At 45.8% G+C, this 16,823-nt stretch overlaps 1 protein-coding gene across 5 annotated transcripts in view; it reads left to right on the forward strand.

The window, feature by feature from the left end:
* The window catches only part of DPP6 (dipeptidyl peptidase like 6), a 1,146,878-nt gene that overhangs the window by 556,591 nt on the left and 573,464 nt on the right, over positions 1–16,823 (forward strand). The window contains exon 1 of one of the 5 annotated variants that reach the window (XM_019031373.4): positions 8,013–8,440. The exons of the other annotated variants lie outside the window; for them this stretch is intronic. Within the exon in view, the coding sequence (XP_018886918.1) occupies positions 8,384–8,440 (57 nt within the window). The 5' untranslated portion in view covers positions 8,013–8,383. Of the gene's footprint in view, positions 1–8,012; positions 8,441–16,823 lie in introns of those variants that run through there. 5 annotated transcript variants of the gene reach the window in all.

Genomic DNA, 16,823 nt, shown 5'->3' on the forward strand with positions numbered 1-16,823 from the left:
TGATTGTGAAATGTATTCTGTTTTATTTTTTTCTCTTGTTTTTCTTTTTGGAGGGTGAGGGATAGCCTACTTTAATATCAGAAGATTTTTTTTTATTGAATTGTGGTACTGAGTGAAATGACCTACCTTTACTTGACCTGCAACAGAGTTGCTGTAGACCAGGGGTGGGCAAATTCTTTCTGCAAAGAACCAGGTAATAAGTATTTTACACTTTACGGCTACATGGCCTTTGTCAAACCTGTCACCTCTCCTGTTGTAGTACATAGGCAGCCATTAGACAGTATATAAGTAAATGGGCATAGCTGCATTCCAATAAAACTTTATTCACAAAATAAGAAGGGGGCCAGATTTGGCCCATGAGCCCTGGTTTTCCTACCCTTGTTTAGATGCTCATGCACTTGCTACACCTGGAAATCAACATAAATATAGTAGGTCCAATAAGGCAAACCAGCTACTGTTTCTTGCCGGTATTCTCTGCTGTCTCTTCAGGACACTCTGAACACAATGGATAGGAGTAATATGAACAGAAAACAGAAGAAGGACTTGTACTGTATCAATTTTGGCTTGGTTGTGCATGCCAGAAAACCTAAAATAACAGTGCCCAGTACACAGCAGAAGTTTATTTCTCTTTCTTGTAAATACAGTTTGGAGACAAGCAGTCCAGGGATAGTATGGCTCCTCTTCTCACAAAAGCCTCTGCTCCTTCTATTATGTTTTCTCCCACGAAGGGTTTGGTCTCATGGTTCCAGATTGTAGCAAGCATTCCAGATAGGAAGATGGGAAGAGGCGGGAAGGAGAGGGAGAGTAAATGAAGAGCGTGCACGCTGACAGATGCTGCGACAAGCTTTTCCAGTTGCTGCCTGTCATGGTTAGTTTTAGTGTCAGCTTGGCTAGGCCATGGTACCCAGCTTCTTCTCAAACACCAGGCGACATGTTGCTGTGGAGTTTTGTTTTAAAGATGTGATTGATAATTCAGTTAGCGGACATGGAGTAGAGCAGTTCCCCCTCTACCATATGGGTGGGCCTCGTCCGATTAGTTGAAGGCTTTAGGAGAAAATAATGAGGTCTCCCAGGGAGGAAAGGATTCTGCCTCCAGACAGCCTTCAGGCTTGAGCCACCATCCCAACTCTTCCCCGGGTTTCCAGCCAGCTGCCCTGCCCTGCAGACTTCACATCTGCCAGCCCCCACAATCCACCATCCTTAAAAATCTGTCTCTCTCTCTCCACACACACACACACACACACACACACACACACACACACACACACACTATTGGTTGTGCATCTCTGGAGACCCCTGCTGCGTGTGCAGCCTATTCATCTAGAGGGCTCCGGGGCAGTGGGGGATGTACTCCTTATCCACAGCATTCTAATATTATGGAGACACAAGAGAAGGGACATGGAAGGGCAGGCAGACATTAAACTACCCAGAAACGATGTGTGCCTGTGCTCTTATTGCACCTCCACATTCTTATTTTTCTTACAAATAAAGAATTTAAAATGAAGGAAGCCCCAGATCACCCGGGTGTGATTCTCTAGCCTTTTCCCACTTCTAGTTCAAGAGATGTACCCGTGTTCTTTTAACCAAAGAAAAATCATTGCATCCTTTACTCTAGCAGTAGTGCCTGAAGCATGGGGTGAAGGTGATGAGTGGGTTAGGGCCTTTGGGAACTCTGTCCCAGCCAACCCTCACCGTCCATCCCCTGCTGGGAGGGAAAGCTGTGGTCCATGCAGCTCTCTTGGTTTATACTCCCAAGAGGAAACTCTTCCTCTCGAAGCCTGGGGGAGGGACAGGCTTTGGACCAAGTTCACTCTCCCAGCTATAATTTGAAGTATGGACAAAATGGGCCCAGATGTTCAGCCTTGCTTGTTGGGCCTGGCTCTGGTCTGCGTTCTCATCTGTGAGACCCTCGGCCTCCCTGCCCACACCAACTCGCCTTGGGTCTTCTTTGAGACATTCTTACTGAACAAGAAATAATTCCCCAGGGTTAGATTACTGGACACAAGAGAAATGTGTTCTGCAAGCTGAGGAGAATTGAATTTGGCTTCAGGGACTTCCTCCTCCCCAGGTGAGGTTTACCAGTCTGTAAGGATCTGACAGGTGATTTGGGTCCATTTTTGGTGCACTTTATTTCTCTTCCCAGACCCTTCCCCTCAAAGGGGTACTGGCGTTGGGTTGCCCACGGCTCCTTGCCCCGGTGAGCCCTGACCACGCAGACCCAGAAGCTTCCAGGGACCTCAGCATTTAAGTAATGGGCGTGCAAGAGAAAACCAAAACCAAACCCAAACAAGCCTCCAAATGCAGGGAGAACTCAGTGGGAGCTGGAGAGTTCTAGTTGAAATGTCTGAGGTGACAGTGAGCACGCAGTGGTCGATTGTCGGAAAGCTGGTCCTCAGGCCAGAAAACTCATCCACAGTTCCATCCCACCTTGGTCTTTTTGTATGAGTTGAAGAAAAAGTGTGGGTTTTTTGTTGTTGTTGTTTCTTTCTTTCCAACTAGTTTCTTTGGATCCTGGCATGACTCCAGAAGAATCGTACCCTGCTGCCCCACATTCATTTTTATTTTTAGGGGATTGTAAGTTAGAAGAAGTGACTTCTCTTGCAGATGGTAAAGACTTACAATCCAAAATCATCACAACTCACAATTTAAAGACATTTTGATCTCTACCTTCCTGAGCAAATCAGCCGGCAGGCCTATTTCTTGTAGGGCTTTTGTCTGCACATAGTAGGTCCTGGATAAACACTTGCTGATTAAATGATATTCGAAGCAAAGCGACTGCAGCTGATTGTCTACTTAGGGCAAGGTGAGTGTAAATCAGAAGGGTGAGAAATTGCATCAGGCTGTGGAGGGATGCAGGCTTGCACGGTTACAAACAAACCTAATTAGCTGTGCCTCTGCCAGCAGCCCTACTCAGACACATCTGGAGGGGAGAGAATGGCTAAGGCTAGATTGGCTTTCCCAAGTGAAAACGCCTCTCTTCAGTTGCACCTGCACAGGACTGATTGTGCCTCAAATCCATTTGTCAGGCTGGTTGCAGGTATCTGAGAAATTGCTAATAGAATTGGGCAAAAGTGCCCGTGGGAGTGGGAGGTAAATAGCATGGCAAGGCAAGCGGCTGCTGGAGTCCCGGGTTGGCAGGTGGGCCTGCCCCCATGTCCTGCCAGGCTCCATGGGGTACCTATGCCCAGTGACTACAGAGAAGACCCGTCTTGGCTGAGCATCAGGCCCTGGTGCAGTCTTTGCTAAGTGTGTTTATCGGCTACCACGAGAGTACTTAGCTGCAAAATGGAAGTGCTTTTACTCGCAGACACCAGGAGCCTTCACTAGGGAGGCACTGAGATCAGCACCTTTTCCAAGATGCTCCTTGCAAGGTACTTGTGCTCCATCAAATTGCAATTCTTCCTAGACACAAAGGGAGGCACTGGCCCAGAGTCAACGTCATAGCAAGACCCCTTGAGCTGCCTGTTTCTTAGCAGAAGCTGGAGTAGACAGACATGACTTGAGATGTCTTAAACTTGTTTGGAGAATCTGGGGCTGGATCTCCCACCCAAGCACTTTGGAGGGGTCTGAAGAGACACAGGACGTGTGTATATGTGTGTGGGGATTTCGGGCTGTGTGTGTGGGGGGTTGGGGCAAGGGCTTGGATCAAACATCTGGATATGAATACCAACTCTGCTGTTTTCTGCTGACTGAACTTGGAAGAGTTTCTTATCAGTTCAAGCCTCACTTCCCTCATAAGTGAAATGGGGATAGTAATCATTATTATGGGCTGTTGGGTCCTCCAAAAATCCATGTGTTGAAGTGTTAACACCCAGTGCTTCAGAATGTGATGATATTTGAAGATATGGTCTTTAAAGAGGTAAATCAAGTTAAAATGAGGTCCTATGGGTAGGCCCTAATTTAATATGACTGATGTCCTTATAAGAAGAGAGATTAGGACACAGACACACACAGGCGATGTTATATGGTGGTTTAGGGTCTAGACTGCCAAGGTTCAAGTTCTGCTGTGACTTACTTGCTCTGAGTGACCTTGGGTTTCATATTAAATTTTCTGAATATCAATTTCCTCACCTGTAAAATGGGGGAAATAACAGTCTGCCTCATGGTGTTGCTGGAGGCGTGAGGTCAGATATTAACCATCTGGCACTTCCACCGCTGCAGGTAGCTTGGCCATTGTTATTGTTATGATTAAGGGCAGGTGAGCATGTAGTGTCTTTCTTTGCTAAGTATGTCTGATGCCAAGTCAGTATTCATTGAGCACCTCTTCTGTGCAAGGCGCTTGGAAAGGAGTGCAGTGGCTCTTTTTCCCCACTCTTGCCCCTGCTAGATTCATCCTCAAGTCTTCTCTGAGTTGCTTTTCCTGCAGCCCGTAGTTACTGAAAACCATAATACTTATAGATGCTGCTCTCTAGAAATGAGCCTGTAAAGTCTTGTATTTTCTCTTGGTCTGCACAACTTTGGGGGGGTAACACGTCCTGTATTTGATAGTTGTTAACCTTCTCTTTGACCACGGAGCTCTAGATGATGGCACCGATAATGCCCAGGCAGATTTAGTTTTGATCTCCAATGAAAGATAGGCCTTTCTGTATTTGCAGTAATAAGCAAACACCTTTAGCTTGAGAGGATAAACTTAAGTACAATGTTTGTTCTCTGGAGGCATACTGATTAACTTTAAAATATGAATAAAAGGCAGTCCTATTTCATTATGGTAAGAACACTTAATACAAGATCTGCCCTCTTTTTTTTTTTTTTTTTTTTTGAGACACAGTCTCACTCTGTCACCCAGGCTGGAGTGCAGTGGTGCAATCTCGGCTCACTCCAACCTCCACCTCCCAGGTTCAAGCGATTCTTCTGCCTCAGCCTCCCGAGCAGCTAGGACTACAGGAGCGTGACACCACGCCCGGCTAATTTTTGCATTTTTAGCAGAGACGGGATTTCACCATGTTAGCCAGGATGGTCTCGATCTCCTGACCTCGTGATCTACCCTCTTAACGGATTTTTGGTGTGCAAGTTATCTGTAGGTACAAGGTTGTACAGCAGATCTGTCAAACTTATTCATCTCACATAATTGAGACTTTATGCCTTTCAATTAGCAACTCCCCACCTCCCGCTCCCACGAGTCCCAGGCAACCACTACCCTGTTCCTTTTGCCTCCATGAGTTTGGCTACTTTCGATGTCTCATAGAAGTGGAACTGTGCCGCATTTGTTCTTCTGTGCCTGGCTCATTTCTCTTGGCATCTTTCCTCCAGGTTCATTCATGCTGTCACCAATGGCAGGATATCTCGCTCTTTTGTTTTTAAAAACAGCCAAAGTCAAGTATGTAAAAAGGTGGGCAGCTGAGAACCTGGTACCAGAATGTTCCAAGGAAAGGTACTGAGTGGCACAACCTGGCCTGGTTCTCCACCAGTAATTCCTAAACTTCCCCACCTGGAGGCTCCTGATGACAGATGGGTGAATGGCAGAGTAGATGAGTGAGGGAGGTGGGGAGCCCCGGTGGGGCCTGGCTGGTCAAAGTCCAAGCAATCTGATCCCAGCAGGACATTCCTTTGAAGGATCATGTATCACTTTACAAATATCCACAAGCTTTGCACTCTATCCATATTTGTTTAGGTGTAAAAAAATATTTTAAGCTCTTTACTGAGAAGGAAAATGGGACGCACCCACATGGATTCCCCAGCATGCACCGCTGAGCATTCCCTGAGGTACCGCTCCTCAGTTTAGGGTTTAGGTCAGGGGCCCTGGAATCAATGAAGGAGACCTGTCTTCCTCTCGTCTGCTGTCTTCCTCCTGGATATCAGTCCTGGGTCAAGCCCATGGTCTCAGTGGGTTAGCAATGAATCCTTCCTAAGATGCAAACAGATGGGAGCTCAACATTTGACCCATCCCTGGGGTTTTAGTTTGTTTGTTTGTTTGTTTGTTTTGAGACGGAGTCTTGCCCTGTCACCCAGGCTGGAGTGCAATGGCACCATCTCAGCTCACTGCAACTTCCGCCCCCCAGGTTCAAGCGATTCTCCTGCCTCAGCCTCCCAAGTAGCTGGGATTACAGGCATGCGCCACCACACCTGGCTAATTGGGGTTTTAGGTTTAAGACGAATCCCAGAAGTACAGGGTGATCTGAGGTCCTGAGCAACTCTGAGGCTGAAACTGCGCTGGTCTACTTTAAGGCAGGGGCTGTGATTTTCCCTGTGACTGAGGTCCTCCAGGGGTCAACTGCATTTCAGGTGTGTGAGGGGAGAGTGACTGCCCACCTGGCTACCCAGCCCTTCTTTCTGAGCCTGTTTACTCAGCTGCTGGGGCCTCCGTGACAGGTTTTCTTGGTGACCTTACACCGCAGTGGCTCCCAGGGCCAGAGATGTGACCAAGGAGGGACCTTGCACCGAGGAACCTGTGACCGTAGGAAGACCCTCTGAGGCCGACTCTTGCTTGGCCCGGCCCAGTCCCTCCTACCAACACTGATAAGAACTTAGGCTCCTAGCATCCCAGTAGGCAGGGTCACAAAGACAAGCTGAGAACTGATACCACTGCTGTACCCACCCCTGGACCTCCCTGTCCCATGCAGGAGTCTAAGCCAGTGCAACCAAGGCCAAGCACACACCCATACCACACGGCAAGGGTTTCACACGGGGTTTTCATTTCTTTACCCCTGGCCGAACCATGCAAGCTACCAGCCATCTACCCAGACTTCTTAGAGTCTGCGAAATACGTACTCAGACCAGAATTAAGTTGCCATGGTAGAGGTGACCAGCCACTCTGCCGTGACTTGGATTCAGCCATCAATTCCAAAGAAGCACACAGTGTCTTGCATTTTGCTGGCTGGTTTGTTTTTGTAAAATGATGGGGTGGGAAGCAGTGCTGGGCATTGGAAAGGGGCTGAACAAGGGGAAATCTTCAATACCTTTTAAATGGAAGCATGTCTAGTTGGCCTCTTTTCTGTAAGGAACTGTACTGGGCGTCACAGAGATGCAAAGACTAGAGTGATTGATTCAGGCCCTGGCCTGAAGGACTTTATTATTGAGAGTTCCCCGTATATATAAATGGCTGAACTCTCAGGCCAGTGAATGCCTGTGACCAAGTGCCAATGGGTGAAAGTAGAGGTTCCAGACCAGGAGTGGGAAATGCATCAACAGAGAGCTTGGCCACACACTGGCCTGGAGTGCAGAGGAACAGTGCCAGGCCTCTGGGCACTGAGTTCTGAGCTGCTTCTGGAGGGCCAGGAGATACTCCCACCTGCAAATGACTGGCTGATTGCACTTTCCTTAGAGTTTGCCGCCTGCATTTCCGCTCTACCCACTAACTGTCTGCTCCGGTGCAGGGAGCCAGGCAGGGGCAGTGGTACCTGGGTCAGGACACGACAGCAGCCTCTGGCCTCAGGCAGGGAGTGCTGGACAGTCCATCTCCTGTCCTTCTTTGTCTCTTTCTCCTTGAGCTCAGGACACAGTGGGGAGCCCTCATGTTTCTGTAAGGCCATCACACAGGCTGGAATGTTTTTTTTTTTTTTCTCTCTCTCTCTCTCCCTGTCTTTCTTTTAATGGACAAACACCCTTGAGGTCCTGGTTGATTTTCTTAGAGAAATGTAGATTCTTTGATTCTAACGATGGAACATAAGTTTTCTGAATTTTAAGGAAAATAAAGCCCAAGATTTCAACAACCAGTGTTCCTGCCAAATCCACTGGGCAAACAGAAAAGCTGCCTGCCTCCGGTGCTCCCAGACCCCCTTCCTTCTCAAACATGCATCAGACACTTTGCACCAAGAAAAAACAAAGGGCATCCCTCCTGGGGCCACCTCTGCCCCCTGTCCAGGTATAAGCTGTCTGGCGCGCCCTGCGTGGGGGCCGCAGGTTCTGACACCCGGGCGCGGCGCGGGGCCCTGATGGATGCGGTGACCGAGGCTGTGGCTGCGGGCGCGGCGTCTCCGCGGCAGTCGCTGCCTCCGCGGCCCCCTCCCCAGCCCCAGCCCCGGCCCCGGCCCCGGCCCCGCTGAGCGGGCGGCCGGAGCATGCGCCGTAGGCGCCGGGCCCGGAGGCGGGCGAGGAGGCAACGCGCATCACTCGGGTCCCCTTCCTGCACCCAGCCGCTACTTGCCGGTTGCTAAGCAGTTATCATTGTTTCTGTGGCGATTGCAGAGGCTGTTGCTAATTGGAGAAGCCCCACTAAGCAGCGGCAGCTTCCTGCTTCGGATCCTCTCTCTGCTGTTTGCATTTAAAGAGCAAACTCGTCTTGTCTACCCACCCTCCCTCCCCCATCCTCCCCAAAATAGCCTTGTGATTTCGGAAGTATGGACTAAAATCACACTCCTCCTTACCTTACCGCTTGGACTCTGGTGGCTCCCAACTCGCCGTCAGACCCCACCTGCCCCGGTGGTGGGAAGCGCCTGGACAGACCATGACCACAGCCAAGGAGCCAAGCGCTTCGGGGAAATCCGTGCAGCAGCAGGAACAGGTAATGCTGCTTTTGGGGGTCCGTGTGTGTGTGTGTGCGTGCGTGTGCATGCGTGCATACGTGTGTGCATGAGAGAGACAGAGACAGAGAGGGAGGATATGTATTTAGTGAAGAATTTTGTATTTTGTGTTGGTTTATGACTGTAGCCCCCTGAGCCACCAAGCTGGGAGGAGACGTAGAGTGCTGGGTGCTGCTGGAGTCTGCGGCTCTCCTCTCCCTGGCTTCTCTCTCTAAAGGGCGCCCTGGCTTGATGATTAAGGTACAGGCACAGGGAACCTCTGTCAAGGTAAACTTGATGTGAAACACCTCTGGACAAAGGCCTCTCTCTACAGAGCCGCCAGATCTAACGAGTTCCCTGGGAAGGTTCCCAGCTAGTACTTTGTAACTTGGGGGAAGAGGGTTGTAGCCAGAAACATCAGCGTATTCTGACCCTCCAACAGGACTTTGCTTTGGTTCTAAGACAAGTCAAAAGAAAATGAGCTTGTTGAAAGGACTTTTCTTTGGATACCTCGTGGCCCTTTCCTCCTGTTTCCCTCAAGAGCAAACTGTCCCTGCTAGAGAAGCCGAAGGATGGACGGTCAGGATAAAGGAGGACTCGGCCGAGAAGGTGTAGGCTTAAAGGGCTGACCGCGGACGGGGAAGGCTGCGTGGGTCCCACATGGGACAGGGCGGCCGGTCGCCTTGTCCTGAGAAGACCACGGTCTGCAGAGGCTCAAGGGGTGAGGGAGGAAAGGTGAATCAGCCAGCCGCTTCACCACGCGTGTAGACATCGTAATTCCCTTCTTAGAAGATCTTGAGGGTTCTTGTCTTTTAATCATTGCTCAGTTCACCTCAGGCAGATCATTAAAATAGATCCTGGGAGACATCAATAGATTCACAAAGCAGTTTGCTCAAGCGTGGTAAATCAACAGCTTAAGCTGACTTCTCCTATTTATTTTAGGGTTGCTGTTGGATCTCATTTGCTAGGATTAGGGCAAAGATAGGCGACCTCTTTAGAGTTCAGGAAGCTGAAGAGCCTCCTTGAGGACATTGTGTGACAGAATTCCATGCCAACTCTTCAGAGACTTACATGAAGATGAGTTTGGATTTGTATTTAGTGGGGTCATTTCCCAAAGCCCATTTATCGATAAAAGGGGGCCATTTTATTAGTACCATCATTATCATCATCTAAAGAACTTAAATGAAGTTTTATTTCATCTGGGAAGAAGATTCTGTAAATATGGACATTAAAAATTTTTATATTCAGTGTGACAGTGTGCATAAGGGTTGATGCTCAGTATAGCTTGACAGGTTCAAAATAGACAAACCAAACCCTCCTCCTTTCAAAAATTCCACAGAATATTTGCTCAATAAAGAAATATTTCCACACTAAATTAGCATTCTGTAATTAACTGGGTTTCTTTTTATTACAGTTCTCCTCCCTCATTAGTTATGAAGTAAGTGTGTGATGGGCTTTCAGGCTTGAACTAGGACTCAGGTAGCATCCCTGACCATGGGAGAGAAGTAATAATTACGAAAGAGTGCATTGCTGTTCATAGGTCTACACCCGATACACCCAAGGGTTGGGAGTCAGAAGCCCAGTCTGTGTTATGTAAAAGAAATCCCTTGTTTCCTGTACAAATTTGCTCTTATTTTGCCTGATACCTGAGCATGCCAGGAGAGTGGGAGTAGTTAATTAGGGTGGGGGTTTTGGAGGACCTATGAGCTCTTGGTTTGATTTTATACCTTTTTGTCATTGGAAATCCCATGTCCTTGAACCTGTTCAATCGGAGAAGGCTTAAACTGATATAAAACTGAAGAGCAGAGGCAGCCATGGCTACAGCGAGCAGGTGGGACACCCAGAAGAAGCAGCTGTCCTCATCCCATGCAGTTGTGAAGCCCCTTTTTCTCCCTCCTCAGAGAGGTGTCACCTCGACCCTAAAAAATGAACAGCGGCCCCCACCACCATGAAGTACAATGAAGAGGGGAACAGCAGAGATAAGATAAGCCAGATGGGACAGGGGGTGAAGACCCCACATTTCAAGTGTATATACCTTGAGGAGACCTTACCTGGGGTTTTAAAACACTGCTTAGAACATAAAGAGGTAAATAACCTCCTAAAATAAAATCCCTAAAGACGGTCTCTTATTCCTGCATTATATATAATTTTGAAAGATATTAAAACTATGCTGTGTGCTTAGACTGCAGAACTCTTAATGAGTTCTCCATTCTTTATTTTATTTTATTTTCCTGGTTGCTAATGAAACTTCAGGGATACCTCTATTCCCAGGCTGGTAGGCATGTGTAGGGAGACCAGGAAAGAGGAATATGTTTCTTTTTTTTTTTTTAATTTATTTTTTGAGTGAGAGAGAGGATTGCTGCTTTGTGGTTTGGTTTTGAAGCAGGGGATCATTAAACTGTGCTTAACTCAATGACTGCCTGCAAATCACCAAGTGTTTATTCTTATGAGAAACTCCCTGGCACCTCACATCCTCATCTTGTGAGGCATTAACCAGAGAACTGGGATTGAATGGAGCCTGATGCCATCTCCGACATCCTTCCGGCTGTTTGGTTACTGCGATAGACTACCCATTACTTCTTAGCAAGTGAACACAGGAAAGTGAGTCTCTTTACCAGCCTTGGTATTTGGAAACCAGGCATATGGGTGGTGGGTGGAAATAATTTTTGTGTGCTGAGGATGGCCACAAATTAGGGGGGAAATTAGAAAAAAAAAAGATTTTACTATTAGTTAGAGATTGTTGTTTTTTTTCTACCGTGTTTGCTAAAAAAAAAATGTGTAAAAAGAGTATTTTGGGATTTTTGGTTTGTTTTTTAAAGGATACTAAATAAACAAGCCAGAGTAACAAGGAGAATTGGCTTCTGGGAGACTATTTCTCTTTCTCTTTGGAGATGCTAAAGTTTATTTTTAAATGAAGTATTGCAAACCCAGAGATGTTTGGAAGCAATACATACTTTAATCTGAATGAACTGAGTTGATCCTTTGGCTCTGAAGCCAGTCAGGTGATACTGAGACTCCTCGGTGAAAATGGCTGAGCATTGGCTGCACCTGACCTCTGCTCCTGCGCAGAGGGAAGCCTGGTGAGGGACCCAGAAAAAACACTGAGGCAAGTTTGGCTTAAATTTACTATATTCTCACAAGCAAACGAAACTCTTCCGTAGAAAACCAAATTAAGGGATTTTCTTCCCTTAAAATAAATAAAAGTACAAATTTATTGTAGTACATACCGTCTCCATTTCAAATGATTTAAAATTGAAAAGCAGTGATCAGTAAAGCTATTAAGAGAAGACGAAAAATTAATTCCCTCTGCTTGCAATGAGCCAGGACACATTTTTGCTCAAATATTAAGCAGGGATAAGTTTTTCCTAGCATATTCTGTGCATGTGTATGTATGTGTGTGCATGCGTATGCACACACATGAACAGTCACACACATGCACACCTCGTGTGTCACAAAATCAGAGTCGGAAAGGGCCCCACACATGCACTCGTTGGTCCTAGTTCATGCTCTCGTGCTGAGGAATCTCACAAATGTGTGAGAATGTGCCTTTCCTCAAAAGATCTCCAGAAAAACCTCCTCTCACATGGAAATAGCCTACATTCCACTGGCTAACTTGGATCTTTGGTTATATGTTCAGTCACATTTTTAACTTCCTTAGACCTGAAAATCAGCTGTTCTCCTCACACCTTGTATATGTGACTGCTGTTGTTTGTTGCTTCTCAGTTTTCTTCAAGTTGTACAAATCCTAATAGAGAACTCCCAATGTGTCTGTTCTTCTATTAAATTATGAGCCCCAGGACCTAGTATTAATGATAACTTAAATTAGGTGTCTGAACATATATAATAATGCCATTACAGAAGAACTTTTTGAAATGAATAGAGATTTTTAAACAACAGATTCCATAGAACGGACATTGAAATGCATGTGAATTCTGGGAGAGGTTAGGTGGCCTCCCAGAAGGGCACATAGGTAATGGCCCTGTAAGAGAATTTCTGATGTTCCTGTCCACTGCTCTCTGAATTTGATCTTGTTGCTTCTTGCAGTAGATACTGAAAGAGAGGATCTAACTTTGACCATTATGAGAGTTAAATTTTTTATGTAGCCATATTAAAAGGAAAAGGCAATGTGAGACATCCGTATTTAAGATAAATGTGGTAACAGGAAATAAAGAAGTGAAAAGAACACAGAAAAACAAGATTCAATATTAGGCAGTGCACATAACTATTGAGAAGTCCCAATAGGGAAGGTGGTCCTTTTGCAGTTCAAAAAGGGCATGGGGTGGGGTTGGTGGCCCTTTCACAGTTCACAGGGACATTGGATGTAGCAGCCATGCTCACGTACATTAAATTGCATCTGTGCATGGTCTAAATTATCTAAGACTCTGTAGATAAAAAGAAAACTTGAAGGAACTGCTAAAGAATAGGGACACCAGGTTCTTAGGATTGTGTAGAAGTACATCTAGGACTCATGGACTTCCAGAGCCAGGAGACAGGATGGAGTTTGGCTGCAAAATAGGCTGATGTGTGAAGGAGTTGAGGAGAGAACTCGGAAGTCTTGGATATCCTACAGAGAGCAGGTCCAGAACCAGAGCTCCCTACTGGGAACACCAGAGTGGGTCCTTGAGCTGATGGGGAGCAGCATGGAGTCTTTGGGGAAGGGAAAGAGCTTAGCTGGTGTGGTGCTATCCTCAGAGGAGGGACGTCTTGCTTGTTACCAAAGAGAACAACATGATGAGGAAGCAAGCAAGCAACTAGCTTGGAGGCGGCATGCGCTGTGCTCTGAGAACTGACAGGTAGTTCACAATCTTTTGGGATCCATGTCACCAACTTACTAAAAAGTGCAAATCAGCAAGTGCCATTTAGCACATCAAATGAAAGCCCAGGTAATTGAGAGCAAAGGCCGTACCTGAAGGTAGGCAAGGACAAATGATACCCAGATTGGCTTTTGGTGCAACCCAAACTCAAAACAATGGAAACAGTGTTTTTGTTTTGTTTTGTTTTTTAAAATGCTTTCTCTGTGCATTAAATGCATTTTGTTATTTTATTCTGACATTCCATTAAACCAAATCCAGCCCCCTCATTCTCGATACTGTGGTTATCAGGGCAGATATAGTCAAAACCTTCAAATACTCCATGGAGAACACGTGAGGCCTGGAGGGTGCTTTTCATTAACCTTCACCAAAACATCTTAGCTCCAGCGTGCACGTGGAAGGTGTTAAGATGCTAATCACTTAGAGGAATGAACAGTCACCGTCTCTGCCTCATCGGGAATTGTAGCGTTATTATCTTTTATGGAAATGAGCTGTGCCTGTGTTTGGCACTCACTGATCTAGTTTTGCAGTAGGCATCATGCACCCTCTGTCATTGAGAAAGAGAGGGCAGAGTGAATCTGTGGATCCCGAGTTCTAAAACCTGAGGAAGAGTATATAATTGGGGGAGAAAGTGATTCTCTATAAGCTCTGAGAGGTCAGTGGTTGACGTCCTTGCTTGTAAAAGATCGGACAGGTTGGGGGTGTATCATCTTGTTTCAGACACTGTTTGGAAAAACAAACTAACGTGGTTTTATTTGAAGATGTAGGCTTGGTTACCCCATAGCCTTAAATCATGGAAGTAGGTAACCATGTCAATTTGCATGGGGAGCCACGTGCAGTGGCTCATACCTGCAATCTTTGGGAGGCCGACGAGAGAGGATTGCTTGAGTTTAGGAGTTCGAGACCAGCCTGGGCAATGTGGCGAAGCCCCATGTCTAGAAAAAATAGAAAAATTATCCAGGCATGGTGGTGGCGCATGCCTGTTGTCCCAGTTACTCAGGAGGCTGAGGTAGGAGGATCACCTGAGCCCAGGGAGGTCAAGTTTGCAGTGAGCCGTGATCACACCACTGAACTCTAGCCTGGGCAATGGAGTGAAACCCTGTCTCCAAAAAAAAAAAAAAAAAAAAGAAAGAAAAAGAAAATCTGGGTGGGATGTAAATTGCAATCCTGTTTGTTGGTGCAATTCTGCGTGTGGCTGATATCCTAAAGTCCTTCCTGACTTTGATAGCATGTGTTTCTTGAAGTGGGGAGTGGAGAGGTCTCAACACACACAGCCTAGGTAGAATGATCAAATCCAGAAAGTTTATTCTCTGTCCTACTCCCATCCCCATTTGTTGTTGACCTTTCAGGACTCTTTACTGCTACATCCCGGGTAGGCCCTTAATCTCCACTGGTACCCATGGTTTAGCACCATTTTCTCATACTTGACTCTTCTATCAAAAATGCTCCATGTGCTTTTCCACCTGGGCCTTGCTAAATGACTGAGACAAATCCATTCATTAAGCAAAAAGTGTAAGGTGGGTGTCATGCCGTACTTTCCTGAGAGCATTTGCAATTTCAACAGTAGCTATTGGTGATAAAACCCAATGCAATTATTAATGGTGGAAATTTCAGGCACAAAGTTGTGGCAAGACCTGATGGAAGAAAAAATATTTAGTCACATCGTTAAGGAATAATGAAGGTGAGGTCACAGCGGGGACAGTCTTGGCACCCCTTGAATCATCGAGAGGCTGTGCACATCCTGGAGGTATCTGTTCATTCTGTGCTCACAGTAGAGCTGGTCTTGTATCAGGCAAGTACCAAATTACAGATCCTGTTGCTGCTTTCCGCTTTCAAATCCTGAAGGATGTGATGGTAATAGTGTTGAAATGTGCAGCGATTCCTTCTTAGGAAGAACTGCCATAATATGCACAGGCATGGAGTCAGTGCTGTGGGTCCCCTTTGATCCTGGTGGCTGGGATCCTGGATGCAGCCCTCCACCAATGGCTTTACAAAGCACGTTGCTGATATAATGAAGTCTTGCTCCTCAAATGTTTAGTGACAATGTATGTATTATTCCTTTACTAGTATCTGATCAATTTTTAAGAAATTTAACTTCCCCTGCCAGAATTCAAGAAAAACTGCTTTCCTCAGTGTGAAACTGCACGAGACTCAAGCGTCATCTCGAGCTGCTAAGTTATTAATTTGGAACACAGGCTTTTAAAAAATATCTGTATGTGCGCCCGTGTATGTGTGGGCAGAGGGGGGGATGGGAGACCAGCCAAATCTGCTGATTAAAATGGGAACACCGTGGTGATGGTGGGGCTCTCTCAAAACACTTTAAAAGGCCAAAGTCCATCTTCTGGACATGCTCATGAGATTTCTCTTGGAGATAATGGTAATTCATTCTCTTAAAAAGGATTGGTTCAACCCTTTGAATAGGCTACCCACAGCAAGATGTGAGATCACAACCAAAAAATATTCAAAGCATATTCCATGTTTTGTCTTTTGGAAATAATATGTGACAGAGGTGGTCTTGAATAGTAATGATGTATGTTTTCAAATTAATGAAAATAATTTATTTCTTTATTCTCTAGCAGTGATTCTTGAAATTCTTCATTCTTTTTAGAATATTTGAAGTTGTTATAGCATTCACTCTAGGAATTCCAAAATTATGACACTAAGTATGTATCCCAAATCAGGCCTCTGAGTGGGAGAGGGAAGGAAACATATTTTTAATTTTAATAGTCTGCCTAATATCCCATCCACTTATTAGACAGATATTGGATCCAAGGAAGATTTTTATTTTGATAAACAGTAATGGGAGAGCCAAGGTAGGGGGAAAGGAGAGTTGGATGGGAACAGCTCAAGGTCAGGAGAGAGCAGAACAGTCCACAACCAGGGTGCCTAGACCCAAGGTACAGCCAGTGGTCTGCTGGAGAAAGGTAGAATGTGGCTGCAGGGGCACAAAGAGATGGTTTGGGAAAACAGAAACAGGAACTGTGATATGAAAGTGTTTTGAAAGCATACAATGGAAAACAGCAATGGGCTTGTAAAGTTCTAGAAGGGAGGGAGGAAGTCTGAACTTGGCACGAGAGGCTCTTGCTTAAGAGAACAGGTGTTTGTGAAATAGGTAAAACCAGAGGAGTGACTTGGACATCAAAATTTTATTTTCTGAATGTGTTCTTAGCAATCTGTCATATTTGAGTAATTCATTATTTAATGAGTTGCTTTTGAAACAAGGAAAATAATGAGGATGTTACCGTTGTGTATCTCCCCAATTTTTAAAACGAAGCAACAAATAGTAAATTATGCATGCTTTGGAAGTATGCAGTAGTTAATTTTCAATCTCATCTTACAGCTGAATAACCTCAAAGGTAGTAGTTATACAACAGGTGTGGGAATATGTGAGTGTGAGGGAGAGGAATCCCAGGACATCACCTGTACACATTGGGGGTTTGGCCCAGCAGGGCTTCAGATGTTGAAACATCTGGAAATTTTATTTGCTCACAAGCTTAAAATGAACCAAAAGTATGTTGCTTATTAACACTTTTGAGGATCTGATGAAAGCCATAGGACTGCTTGCCAGAAAAAT

This window comes from Gorilla gorilla, chromosome 6 (assembly GCF_029281585.2).
Source record: "Gorilla gorilla gorilla isolate KB3781 chromosome 6, NHGRI_mGorGor1-v2.1_pri, whole genome shotgun sequence".
Classification (NCBI taxonomy): Eukaryota; Metazoa; Chordata; class Mammalia; order Primates; family Hominidae; genus Gorilla; species Gorilla gorilla.